The sequence below is a fragment of the Chrysochloris asiatica genome, unplaced genomic scaffold, assembly GCF_000296735.1.
Source record: "Chrysochloris asiatica unplaced genomic scaffold, ChrAsi1.0 scaffold00257, whole genome shotgun sequence".
Taxonomy (NCBI): Eukaryota; Metazoa; Chordata; class Mammalia; order Afrosoricida; family Chrysochloridae; genus Chrysochloris; species Chrysochloris asiatica.
The window spans coordinates 1,162,017-1,175,431 of record NW_006408775.1 but is presented as its reverse complement, the minus strand read 5'-3'; the positions used below and the strand labels follow the sequence as shown (position 1 = coordinate 1,175,431).

Genomic DNA, 13,415 nt, shown 5'->3' with positions numbered 1-13,415 from the left:
ACGGGGACAGGAAGTAGGTAGTGCTGTGTGACAGAGAACCACGGGGACAGGAAGTAGTCAGTCCTGTGACAAGGAACCATAGGGACAGGAAGTAGGCAGTGCTGTGTGAAGAGAACCACGGGGACAGGAAGTAGGCAGTGTTGTGTGAGGGAACCATGGTGGCAGGAAGTAGGTAGTGCTGTGTGGCAGGGAACCACAGGGACAGGAAGTAGGCAGTGCTGTGTGAGGGAACCATGGTGGCAGGAAGTAGGTACTGCTGTGGGAACAGGAAGTAGGTAGTGTGTGAGGGAACCACGGGGACAGGAAGTAGGCAGTGCTGTGTGACAGAACCACAGGGACAGGAAGTAGACAGTGCTGTGTGACACAGAACCACAGGGACAGGAAGTAGGCAGTGCTGTGTGATGGAACCACGGGGACAGGAAGTAGGCAGTGCTGTGTGAGTGAACCATGGTGGCAGGAAGTAGGCAGTGCTGTGTGACAGAGAACCATGGGAACAGGAAGTAGGCAGTGCTGTGTGACAGAACCACAGGGACAGGAATTAGGCAGTGCTGTGTGACAGAACCACAGGGACAGGAAGTAGACAGTGCTGTGTGAGGGAACCATGGAACAGGAAGTAGGCAGTGCTGTGTGACAGAGAACCAAGGGGACGGGAAGTAGGCAGTGCTGTGTGAGGGAACCACAGGGACAGGAAGTAGGCAGTGCTGTGTGATGGAACCACAGGGACAGGAAGTAGGCAGTGCTGTGTGACAGAGAACCACAGGGACAGGAAGTAGGCAGTGCTGTGTGAGGGAACCACAGGGACAGGAAGTAGGCAGTGCTGTGTGACAGAGAACCAAGGGGACAGGAAGTAGGCAGTGCTGTGTGACGGAACCACGGTGACAGGAAGTACCGTGGTGATGTAGGGTTACTTCCTGGGGTGAAGAGAAGGGTCTGGAACTGGTGGAGGGGCAGACTGGGGGCCGAGTGTGGTCGCCCATTAGTAGAGCTGTCCGAGGATCGCTGGCCTGAGCGGAGGCTCCCTGCACGTAGCTGCTGTGACATTCTGTTGCACACCGTGCTCTGCACCTTGTGTTCCCATTAGCGGTGTCATCAGTGGTGTGGCCAGGGTCCCTGCAGTGTCCTGGGGTGACTAAGGCAGCCCAGCTCTGCATAGTGGAGGCCAGCGGGGCTATGACAGCCCCTCTCCCCAGCGACCCCACCTGTCTGCTCACTGGCACCCCCCTCCCCCACAGCTCTTCTGTGCCGACGGCGAGTACAACTCCATGGCGGCTGCCTTCTTCAACACCCCAGAGAGGAGTGTGGTCAGCCTCTTCCACGACCCTCCAGGTGGGTGATGTGGAGCCACAGCTCTGGCTGCCCTCTGCTTCCTGGGGTGCTGGAGCCTGGAGCCTCAGTGTGGAGCCCCTGCGCACAGGCAGATGGGGTGGGCGCCCCGGCCCTGCTCAGCCACCTCTCCCACAGGCTCCTACAACCCCATGACGCTCGGCCTCTTCACCCTCGTCTACTTCTTCCTGGCCTGCTGGACCTACGGGCTGACCGTGTCTGCCGGCGTCTTCATCCCCTCCTTGCTCATCGGGGCCGCCTGGGGCCGCCTCTTCGGCATCTCCCTGTCCTACCTCACGGGCGCTGCAGTGAGTGGGGGTGACGGGGACCCTCCCGACTGCCCTGGTGGTGGGGGGTGTGCCGTGAAGTCGGTTCCCTCTCCTGGTGTACTGGCAGGGAACGCCAACACAGGGCTGCTGATAGGCGTGGGCTGGGGTGGGGGATGGCGTGGATGGGTAGGGGGTGTGGTTGTGTGGCTGTGGGGGCTGTGTGAGAGCTGTAGGGACCGTTTCTGGACCGAGGTGGCTGCCATGCTGGTGGTAATACCCTGGGTGGTGGGTTGGGGAATGCCCACCCCTCGAACACCTTCCTGGCCCCTCCTTGCAGAACTGGGCAGACCCCGGCAAGTACGCCCTAATGGGAGCAGCTGCCCAGCTTGGTGAGTTCCAGTGGCTGGTCAGCAGGTGGGCCAGCACACAGTGGGGTGGGGGTGGGTCTACTGTGGGCAGCTCCCCTCCACACATTGTGCCTGGAGGGGACACTGGGTGTGGGGCCGTGGGATGGCCCCTCAGGTTCCCTGGCTCAGGTCGCCCCTTGCAGGTGGGATCGTGAGGATGACACTGAGTCTGACGGTCATCATGATGGAGGCCACCAGCAACGTCACCTACGGCTTCCCCATCATGCTGGTCCTCATGACAGCCAAGATCGTAGGGGACGTCTTCATCGAGGTGCGGCCTGGGCCCTGGTACCCTCACCCCGCCCCCCCCACACACACAGAGAACACTGTTGGGACACACACACACACTCACACACACGACACCGTCAGGGCACAAAAAACAGGCCCTGGACCCTATAGGCACCGCTGTTCTGGGAGCTGCAGTCTTGGTGCGGGGGCCTGTGGGTCCTCCCCATCAGTGAGTGGACACAGTGCCTGTCCCCCTCCCCCACAGGGCCTGTACGACATGCACATTCAGCTGCAGAGTGTCCCCTTCCTGCACTGGGAGGCCCCGGTCACCTCACACTCGCTCACAGCCAGGTACCTGCCCCACCCCCACCTCCGTGCTGTCGTGGTGTTTGTGGGGCTGCCATGGGTGCAGCCACGTCCCGGGGAGGCCGGGCCCCAGGTGTCCCTGTGCCCTCGGGGCATCGATGGCTCAGGTAGGAGGGGCTGTTGGTGGCCCTGGCAGGCAATGGTCTGGTGCTGCGGCTGACGTGTCTGCTCTGCCGGCAGGGAGGTCATGAGCACCCCGGTGACCTGCCTGAGGAGGATGGAGAAGGTTGGCATCATCGTGGACATCCTCAGCGACCCTACTTCCAACCACAATGGCTTCCCTGTGGTGGATGATGCTGGTGATGCCCAGGTACTAAAAAGTCCCCCCAAGGGTGGATGAGGTGGACCCAGAGTCCACCTGCTCTCCCACGTGAGCATGTGTCCTAGGTGGGTGGAGACAGCCTGCCTTAGTGCGCACGAGGGCCTTGGAGACCTCTTGTCAGGAGACACCCCCCACCTCCCCTGCTGGGGCCTCAGGGACCACCCACCCCAGGTGGTTCAGGAGTTGTCTAGGCTGGACCCGCATTCGGGAACTGAGGGAACCTTGGTAGAGGGCCAGAGCCAGGGGCGCACAGCAGACAGCGGCCTGCCCTCCAACCCCGTGTCCACAGCCTGCCCGGCTCCAGGGCCTGATCCTGCGCTCCCAGCTCATCGTCCTTCTGAAGCACAAGGTGGGCCTGAGGCCCCGGGAGCCTGGGACCACATGGTGGGTGGGGTCTCAGGTGGATGTGGGTGGGTGGCAGCCGGGGTCCCCACCCTAACCCCTGTGGCCCTGCTAGGTGTTTGTGGAGCGCTCCCACCTGGGCCTGCTGCAGCGCCGACTGAGGCTGAAGGATTTCCGGGACGCCTACCCCCGCTTCCCGCCCATCCAGTCCATTCACGTGTCCCAGGACGAGCGCGAGTGCTCCATGGACCTGTCCGAGTTCATGAACCCCTCCCCCTACACGGTGCCCCAGGTGCGGGCAGGGATGCGTCACCAGAGCGGGCAGGGGTGGGGCTGAAGGGTGCAGTGCTGACCGACGACATCCCCCTGCAGGAGGCGTCTCTGCCGAGGGTGTTCAAGCTGTTCCGGGCCCTGGGTCTGAGGCATCTGGTGGTGGTGGACAATCGCAACCAGGTGAGTGGGGTCCACCCAGCAGCCCCCATGTCCCCATCCCTGTGCCAAGGGTGCCCATGGGGGGTATGTCTGTGAGAAGATGGAGCTGGGGTCCCAATGGTGCTTGTGGCGTGAGACTCAGCAAGCCATGACCCGGCCTGTCTCTCAGGTGGTGGGGCTGGTCACCAGGAAGGACCTTGCAAGGTACCGGCTGGGCCGAGGTGGCCTTGAGGAGCTCTCGTTGGCCCAGACATGAAGCCCTCACAGGCTGGCCTCTCACTTCCTCTGGGACCCGTGGTCTCTGCGAAGCCCCCTCCTTCTCGCCAGCAGTGGGAGAGGGGGATCCGTCCAGACTGCGGAGCTGCGAGGATGACCGATTGTTCCCGCCGTGGTCCCCCCTGGCTCTGGGGCCTTTCCCTCCCCGCTGTAGCTGCTCTTTCTCTCCTGCTGGGCAGTGAGTGTGGAGTGGATGTGTGTGTGAGTGGCTGTGGATGTTCATGGGTGTATGAGAATGTGTGTTTGTGCGTGTGTCTGAGACACTGAGTTGAGGTCCTCCTGCTGCTTCTACCCCCATGACCCCTTGGACTCCGCTCTCTTGTGGCCCCATTAGCACATAGGTAGCTGGGAAACTATCTGATGTCTGTAACCCGAGGCCACCACTGTACGGCTGGATAGTCTTGTCTGACTGTGTGGTGGTGGCCTGTGGCCAGCACGGACACCCCTTGCCTGGGCAGAGGCCCCACCCCAGGGAAGCAGCTCCATGAGGACACAACCACCTAAGAGAGTCCACGGCTCAGCCGGGCCCGTGGTAACACCCTCTGCTGTCTGCTGCGATGGCCGAGGGGGACATCTCCAGACAGCTCCAGGGACATGTGGGCTCTGGTGGGCATGGGCTGCCGGCTGCCTGGGCCTCCTGAGAGAATCCTTGGGGGTCTATGGCTCTGCCTGTCACCAGGCAGATGTTTGAGAGAACATGGCTCTGAGAACTCAGTTTCCTGGTGCTCTGAGGCACTGGACGTGGGAGTCAAGGTCCGGCAAGGCTGATAAGCTCACGCAGTTACTCCCACAGCCTGATGTGCGGGGCTGCCGGGAGCCGCTGAGTAGTGCGGAGAAACACAACCCAACTCCCTGGAGGTCTGCACACAGGAATGGACAACTCACAAGGTCAGGGCTGGCAAGGCTGGTCCTGGGCCTGACTTTCCTGGGCTGCTAGGGGCTCAGTGCAAGGCCCCAGCTGGGCCTCCTCTCTGAGCAGCTTTGGGAAGGCCCAGACCCAGCCTTTTCTGGTGGTGGGCCCAAAGGAGCCACGCAGTCTCCAGGACCCAACCCGAGAACTGAACTCTCTATCTCCGTAGCAACTTTTGTATTGACGTGTTGAGATGATATTATTTTGGATATGTTGTTTAAACAAAATAAACTTAAGATTCGTCTCACTGTCTCTTTACTGTCTTCGTGGGACCGCCAGGCCTCCTTCCCAAACAGCACTGCTGCTGGTCTCTCTGCCCCACACTTGTGCCCCCCACCCCCTGTGCCCTTCAGAAACAGGCAGTTGGGGAGACCTCACAGCGGTCAGAGTTGGGCAGTTGGTGAGGAAGGGAAGATTCCAGAATGGCCTACCCCCTTGGAATTCTCTGGAAGGGGTGAGCTGTGAGGCAGGGGCTTATTTGGGTGACCTTCACTGCCACCCCATTGCCCCCAGCTTTCAAAATCGCTCCCCACACCCTGAAGCCCCTAACCTGCCCTCTCTGTGACCCCTCAGGCTGGCCAGGGCTGCTGTGAAGTCGAGTTAGGTGATCCAGGGAGGGGTCTAGGTGGCCTCACCTTACCTGTCTTTGCTGCCAGCACACGCTGCCCAAACACTGGACTTACTTGCAGCCAGGTCCAGTCACTGCCTTGTCAGAGGCCCGTCCACGGGGGCTTCCCACTGCTGCACTGGCAGACACCCCATCTTTGGGGGCATCGCCCCCCTCCCAGCTGAGCACTGGCTCCCTGGAGGAGGACCTGGGGCTCCTCCTGGGAGACAGCCTGGATGAGGTCCCAGAGAAGTTTGAGTCAGGCTGCCTGGAGCCAGCCACCCCCGTACCTGAGCAGAACACTCCTGGACGCTGGAGGCAGCTGGAGCAGTGGTGAGATGCAGCTCAGGGGTGGGGCAGTCCTTGGGCACCAGCAGGGAGGGTGATGGGGACAGGGGACCCAGCCCAACATGCCCTGTGCTGCCCAGCAGGCTGGCCGACCTGCAGGCCGAGATGGTCACTCTCCGGGGACAGCAGGACCGCTGCACACGTGTCACACTGAGACTGATGCAGGAGCTGCAGCAGGGTGTACGGCAGGTGGCCCGGGACCCTGAGCAGGAGGTGGGTGCCGGGACCCCGGCAGGAGGTGGGGTCCGGCCTCCTGAGCCATCCCCCGCACCCTCGCTGGCCAGCGCCAAGCCCCCACCTCCTCCTCACAGCACACCAACAGCCCAAGCCAGATCCAGATGCAGGCCCTGGACAGGAGGTACCCCACCATGGCCATGGACTTGGGGGAGGTGAAGGCTCCCTGTGGATGGATGGGAGCTCACTGTTGGGGATGAGTTTTGCTGTGTGTGGGGGTGGGGTGGGGTGCAGGGGCTTCTGTGGATGGTGGGTTTGCTTGGGGCAGGGACTTGCTTGGTCAGGGATCTTGTTGAGGGTTCAGGGCCGTGGGCAGGGCAGCGCCAGCAGGAGCGGCTGGTTGTGTACCAGGTTGGTGGAGGTCCGCGAGTCCCTGGCTCAGATCCGGAGGAAGCAGGCTCTCCAGGACTCAGAGCGCAAGAGCTCAGACCAGGAGCTGACCCTCAGGTGCTGGTCTCCTGTGCCCTCCCTGTCTTCTTGTGTCCCCAACACAGATGAGAAGGATGACTGGGACCCAGTCCCTGTCCCTCTTTTCCCCTATCAGTCTCCTCCAAGACCATGGAGCCTGTTGACTGGGGGTGGGGGTGTGCATGTGTGCCTCATTCTGGGAGTCTGTAGATCAGCCTGGTCCCCAGCTACATGCAGCGCTCCTTCACTGCTGGCCTGCGTGATCCCCTAACACTGCCCGCAGGCTGACCAAGCTTGTGGGAAAGCTAAAGCAAGAAGGCCAGGACCGGAAGCTGGCCTGTAATACCCTGCAGAAGAGCCAAGAGGAGGCCAGCCAACGCTTGGACCACGAGATAGCCAAGATGCAGGTATGGTGGTCGCCAGTACACTGGCCAGGACCCCATTTCCTCCTGACACCAACAGGGTCAGACAGGAGGAGACCAGATGCCTCACTGCCCGCTCACCCCAAAGCTCCTCCTTTTCTCTGACTTCTATTGGACCCCTTCCCTGAAACTCAAAACCCATCAATCAATATCAGACTTATCAATATCCGACCACTAAAATCTCAATCACGAAGAAAACAGTAAGTAAAATAACAAAATTAAGTGAAAACAACTAGCCAATAAAAAAATCAATCAACAATTTAACCAACCAATAAATGAAGCTATCTGTGAGACAATGGGAATCCTGGTGTGGCGCTGTGGGCTAACGGACCGGACTGCAAAGTCATGTGAACTGCAAGGTCGGTGGTTCAAGTTCACCAGCTGCTCCTCGGAAACTCTACAGGGTCGCTATGGATGGGAACTGACTTGACGGTACTTCACAACAAGAAATGAAACAATGAGCTAATCATTCCACAAGTAAGCCAGTCAATCTATTAAACAATAAGCCACTTCACTAAATAATAAATCACGGAACTACACACCAGTCAATACACCAATCACCTAATTAATAATCTATCAACTAATTCAACCAACTGACCAATCAATAGGCCAGTCAGGCAATCAATATTGAATTCAACATTATGAAATTTAATGTTTCTTAATTTTGTACTTGTGCTTGTCAAGTTGGTTCCGACTCTTAACAACTGTGTGTAGGGTTTCCAAGACTGTAAACCTTTATAGGAGTAACTGGTGGGCTTGAACCACTGTCTTTGTGGTTTGCTGTCCAGGGTTTATCCTACAGAACCACGGTGCTCCCGTAATTTTATATTTCTATATTTTATTAGGAGTCTTGGTGTGGCACTGTAGGGTAAGCACTGAACTGCTAACTACCAACCAGCCACTCTTTGGAAACCCTACACAGGTTCGTTATGTGTCAGAAACTACTCTGATACTTAACAACAATAAGGTAATAGAATAGTAGTTGTTGTTGTTAAGTGCTGTTGACTTGATACCGGCCCATAGCGACCCTGTATAGAGTTTCTGAGGAACAGCTGGTGAATATAATACTACATTAAAGCAAAAACCACCTGCTTTTTTTAGGGGCCAGTGGAGTAAATATGACAGGCTGTCCACTCACATAAAGGTGAACAGACACGGAAACCTCATTCAGGGTCACTGTGAGTCAGCATCCCACTTGTCTGTCAGTTTGTGGTGACGTGTGTTGCTGTGATGCTGGAAACTATGCCATCGATATTTAAAGATGAGCAGAGTCATCCTTGGTGGCCAGGTATCAGCGGAGCTTCCAGACTGGAGAGGCAGACCACTTCTAAATGGTCACTGAAAACGTTATGAACAGCAGCGGAACACTTTCAGGTATAGTGCCAGAAGATGAGCCCCTCAGGTTGGAAGGCACTCAGAATAGGACTGGGGCCGAGCTGCCTCCTCAGAGTAGAGGTGACCTTGGTGGCATGGATGCAGCAAAAGATTGGAGGCCTTCACTCGCTGATGGGTCACAACTGAAAATGAAAAGGAGGAGCCGCTCATACGCATCCATTTCTAATTGGAATGTGGAAACTATGACGTATGAATCTAGGAAATCTGAAGCCATCAGAAGTGGACTGGAATGCACAGAGATCACTCTCCTAGACATTAGGGAGCGGAAATGGGCGGGGACTGGCTATTTGAAATCGGACAATCATATGGCTACTACGCTGCGATGACAAATTGAAGAAGAATGGCGCAATACTCACAGGAAAAAAGAGCATTTCAAGATCTCTCCTGAAGTCCAGTGTTGTCCGTGGTAGGATAATATCCCTATGCCTACAAGGAAGATCCCTTAGTATCACTCCTATTCACATTTATCCAGCAACCACTAAAGCCAAGGATGACGAAAGATGAAGAATTCCACCAACTTCTTCAGGCTGAAATTCATCAAACATGCAAACAAAATGGCCAGATGATTACTAGCGACTGGAATGCTAAAGTTGTAAACAGGAAACATCAGTAGCTGGAAAATAGGGCCTTGGGGATAGCAATGATGTTGGAGATCCCATGATAGAATCTTGCAAGACCAGTTACTTATTCACTGCAAATACCATTTTCAACAACATAAATGGCGACTGTATATGTGGACCTCTCCAGATGGAATACACAGGAATGAAATTGACTATATCTGAGGGAATTGCTGATGGGGAATCTCAATATCATCAGCCGAAACATGGCTAGGAGCCAAAAGTGGAACAGACCATCAATTTTGTTCACATGCAAGTTCAGGATGCAGCTTAAAGAAAATTAAAACAAGTCCACAAAAGCCAAAATCTGACCTTGTTAGATCCCACCTGACTTTAGAGACCATCTCAAGAGCAGATTTGATGGATTAGACACTCATGACAAAAGACCGGAAAAGTTGTGCGATGACATCAAAAACATTATATGAAGAAAGAGAAAAGGTAATTAAAGAGACAGAGAAGAATGGAAAGACCAAAATGGATGTCAGAAGAGACGTCAAAACTTGCTCTTAAACAAAGAGAAGTAAAAGTGGCTAGAAGAAGTGAAGCAAAAGAGCCGAGCAGAACATTTCAAAGGGCAGCTTGAGAAGACAGAGTCAAGTAGTATAATGAAACGTAAAGACCTCAAGTTAGAAAATCAAAGGGAAGAACGCACTGAGCATTTGTCAAGCTGAAAGAATGGAAGAGAAAGTTCAAACTTCAGTTTGTAATATAGAAAGATTCTATAGATAAAATATTGAATGATGTAAAAAGCATCAGAAGAAAATAGAATACAGTCACTGTACCAAAAAGAAACGCTCGATGTTCAACCATTTCAAGAGGTCACATATGATCAAGAACTGATGATACTGAAGAAAGAATTTCAAGCTGCGCTGAAGCCATTGGTGAAAAACTCAGCTCCAGAGATGGATGGAATACAAATTGAAATGTTTCAACAAAGTGATGCCGTGTTGGAAATGCTCACTGGTCTATACCAAGAAACGTGGTAGACAGCTCCCTGACCAACTGACTGTGAGAGATTCATATTTGTGCCCGTTCCAAAGAACGTTACCCAACAGAATGCGGAAATCATCAAGCGATCTCATGAATATCACATGCAAGTAAAATTTTGCTAAAGATAATTCAAAACCAGTTGTAGCGTCCATTGACAAGGAGCTCAGGAGAGCATGTGGAACGAGGGAGATCATTGCTGGCAGCAAGTCCATCTTGGCTCAAAGCAGAGAATTCCACAAAAATATTGACTTGTATTTTATTGACTGCAAAGGAACTGATCTGTGTGGATCATAAATTGTGGATGACATTGAGAAGAATGGAGATCTCAGACCTCTTCATTGTACATACATAGATCAAGAGGCAGTGGTTTGAACAGGACAAGGGAATATGGACTGGTTTAAAATCAGGCAAGGTGAGCACCGGCCATGTATTCTTTCACCATAGTTTGTAAACTGTATGATGAGCAAATAAGCCAAGAAGCTGAATTATACGACGAGTGGCTGGTGAACAACCTGTGATATGCAGATGACACAACAGCCTTGCTTACTGGGAGCTGAGAGGTCTGAAATACTTGCGAACATCAGAGACTCCGGCATTCAGTATGGATTGCACTGGATACAAATGGTTTGGACTCCATGTCTGAATCACTCTGGCGCCACAAGAATGAAGGAGAATCCAGGTGGATTCCTATGAAGCAGAGGTCAGACATGCCTCCCCACTTCCGCCTTCTTTGTCCTATTCTGACACCAGCCATCCCTCTTACAACACTGGGGTCAGTAGTCCACTGTGGTGGTCACACAGAACTCCTAGATAGCACTGACAATTACGGGACTTATTCAGGAAGAGGAGCCGAAACAACTCAGGATGTAGCACTCTTCCAGTCAGGAAGCCTCTTCTCTGCCATACTACACACATGCCTAGTCTTCAACCTCTCAGCCACGTGGCCCTTTGGTCTCTGCCCTGTTCAGGCAATGGTTACAAAGTTCCTTTAGTTTGCTTGTAAATGCCCAAAGGGCACATTCTGAGAGTCAGCCTCCTGCCTGTGGACACTCAGCCTTCCTTGGTCCAGGGGCTGGGGAGGCTGATGCTCTGTCTTTCCAGGTCAGGGGCTCAGGCTCTGCTCACGGTTCTTTCCTGATGGTCCTGGGATCCTCTGTGCCTGCTGCTGAGATGGCTCCTTTTAAACCCAGCGGAATGGCAAAACTAACCAATTCCAGTGTTAGAGTCAGGTACACCCTATTTGCATGGATCCATCCAATCATTTGGAGTCCTGGTATGGCGCTGTGTGTTAATGCGCCAGACTGCAAAGTCATTTGAACTGCAAGGTCAGCAGTTCTTGTAAACCCTATGCAGGATCGCTATGGGTCGGAACCGACTTAACAGCTCTTAACAACAACAACCCAATCATTTAAGGAGCTCTGGTAGCATAGCGTAGTGGTTATGAGTTGGGCTGCTAATCTCTTGGTCAGCAGTTCAAAACTAACAGCACTTCCAAGAGAGAAAGATGAAGCTTTTTGTTCCTGTAAAGATTTACAGCCTACAGCCTCAGACACCCTATACAGGGTCGCTATGAGTCAGAAGTGACTCCACGGCACATAGCTGCCACCACCCAATCATTTGTGGGAGTAAGACGTCCTGGGGTGGCGCTGTGGGCTAATGCGTCAGACTGCAAAGCCGTTTGAACTGCAAGGTCGGTGGTTCAAGCTCACCAGCTGCTCCTTGGAAACCCTAGACAGGGTCGCTCTGGGTCGGAACCGACTCGACAACACTTAGCAACAAGAAGACTTTGGATAGAAAAGCTATCTCAGGTACCACACACCTCAATGTAAAACGAAAAGCCTCACAACTGGAGAAATTAACATGATAAATGAAGAAAAGATTGAAATTGTCAAACAGGTCATCTTGCTTTGACTTATAATCAGTGCTCCTGGAAGCATTAGTCAAGAGATCAAATGGTGTATTGCATCAGGCTTATCTGTTGTAAAAGATCTCTTTAAAGTGTTAAAGAGTAAAGATGTCACTTTGAAGACTAAGAGGGTCCCAGCATTTTCAGTGCCTTCCTTCGTATGTGTGTTCAAGCTGGACAATGAATAAGAGAGACCACAGAGGAGGCAGAGCATTTCAGTCATGGTGTTGGAGAAGAGTAATGAAAGTGTCAAGGACCACCAGAAGAACAAGCGAATTTGTGTGGGAAGAAGTGCAGCCAAAGTGCTCCTTGGAAGCTAGAATGGTGAGACTTCATCGCTCATACTTTGGACATACTGTCAGGAGAGACCAGTTCCTGGAGAAGGACATCATGCTTGCTAAAGTGGAGGGTCAGTGAAAAAGCGGGAGACCCCTAAGGAGATGGACTGACACGGTGGCAACATCAGGTTCAGGCATCACACCTGTGAGGACGGTGCGGCACCAGGTGTGTTCCGTTCTGTGGGGCGCTGGCTCGCTAGGAATTGGAACTGACAGGGGGGGACCTAACAACAGCAAGAATATTTTTAATTGTATTGGTTGATTTAATACAGTTATATACTTTATCGTACATTAATTTCATAGACTATTTAATTAAATGTAGTGATTTTAAGAATCATGGCCCAGTCAGATTGACACCCAACCTTACGCATCACAGCCAGCAGTAGTGTCTCCTTGCACCTCAGCAGACGTCACTGCCAGATGTGTGTCATTAATAGGCAAAATAGTCCATGGGGTTTTTTACTGTGGTCATAAAGTTGAGATGTTAGATGATGACAGCTGCTAGCGAGGGGCCTCAGTGAGGGCTTGGCTAGTAGAATTTGATTTCAAATAAGAAGCCATCTACAAATAGAATCAAATCAAGAGTTTCCAAAGTGTTTCCTTTAGCTCTTTCCAGGGAGTCAGAAGTGTTGAGGCTCGGCAGTTGTGTGTCGCGGTTTTGCGAGAAGGATGGCAGGATGCAGAAACAAGTCTCAGATGGCTGCATGCAGACGAGGTATCATAGGAAGTGAACCAACACGCAGAGAGCTGTTGAGTCATGGCAGGGACAGCAGGGGGCGCATGAACACCCAAAAGGTTTCCCAGAACGATACTGGTTATGCCTTCTACCAATTTGGCAGTGGCAGCTACTGCTCAGAGACAAGGAGGGTGTCCTCTGACCACAAGGCCATTGTTCTGGGGTCAGAATACCCAAAGTGTTTCCAGAAACTTCATGTACAAAAAGAAATCTAAGTGAGAATGAGGGAAACCGAGTGCAGGTATGTGTTTTTCTAGAGCTTCTCTACGTTCATTTATGGTCTCCTTATCTTCTATTTCATTTCAAACTAATCAGGTTCAAATATTTTCAGATATTTATATAGGGGTTGGACTTACAAGGAGAAGTTAGGGATGCAAGTTCTATGGTAGTCACAGAACCCTGGAAACCCATGTGATACTTTCTCAGTCTTAAGTCTAGAGAAGGCAGAAGTGACTTCCCTTTGGGCTCCATGAACGTCCCCTCTGCATAAATGACATGTCCTAGATGTTTAATCTACCACCCATCTGTCAGTATGTCGG

At 53.1% G+C, this 13,415-nt stretch overlaps 2 protein-coding genes across 3 annotated transcripts in view; both read left to right on the top strand.

Annotated features, from left to right (window-relative positions):
- The window catches only part of CLCN7 (chloride channel, voltage-sensitive 7), a 29,840-nt gene extending 25,895 nt beyond the window's left edge, over positions 1-3,945 (top strand). For both annotated transcript variants that reach the window (XM_006873853.1, XM_006873852.1), the window contains 10 exons: positions 1,233-1,326; positions 1,462-1,631; positions 1,930-1,981; positions 2,143-2,270; positions 2,493-2,578; positions 2,774-2,903; positions 3,205-3,264; positions 3,373-3,549; positions 3,630-3,710; positions 3,859-3,945. In XM_006873853.1, the coding sequence (XP_006873915.1) occupies positions 1,233-1,326; positions 1,462-1,631; positions 1,930-1,981; positions 2,143-2,270; positions 2,493-2,578; positions 2,774-2,903; positions 3,205-3,264; positions 3,373-3,549; positions 3,630-3,710; positions 3,859-3,945 (1,065 nt within the window). The remainder of the gene's footprint in view (positions 1-1,232; positions 1,327-1,461; positions 1,632-1,929; positions 1,982-2,142; positions 2,271-2,492; positions 2,579-2,773; positions 2,904-3,204; positions 3,265-3,372; positions 3,550-3,629; positions 3,711-3,858) is intronic.
- A 577-nt stretch (positions 3,946-4,522) lies between these two features.
- CCDC154 (coiled-coil domain containing 154) overlaps positions 4,523-13,415 on the top strand; it is a 25,194-nt gene continuing 16,301 nt past the window's right edge. The window contains exons 1-6 of the mRNA XM_006873943.1: positions 4,523-4,561; positions 5,532-5,815; positions 5,914-6,043; positions 6,115-6,188; positions 6,416-6,511; positions 6,756-6,879. Of these exons, the coding sequence (XP_006874005.1) occupies positions 4,523-4,561; positions 5,532-5,815; positions 5,914-6,043; positions 6,115-6,188; positions 6,416-6,511; positions 6,756-6,879 (747 nt within the window). The remainder of the gene's footprint in view (positions 4,562-5,531; positions 5,816-5,913; positions 6,044-6,114; positions 6,189-6,415; positions 6,512-6,755; positions 6,880-13,415) is intronic.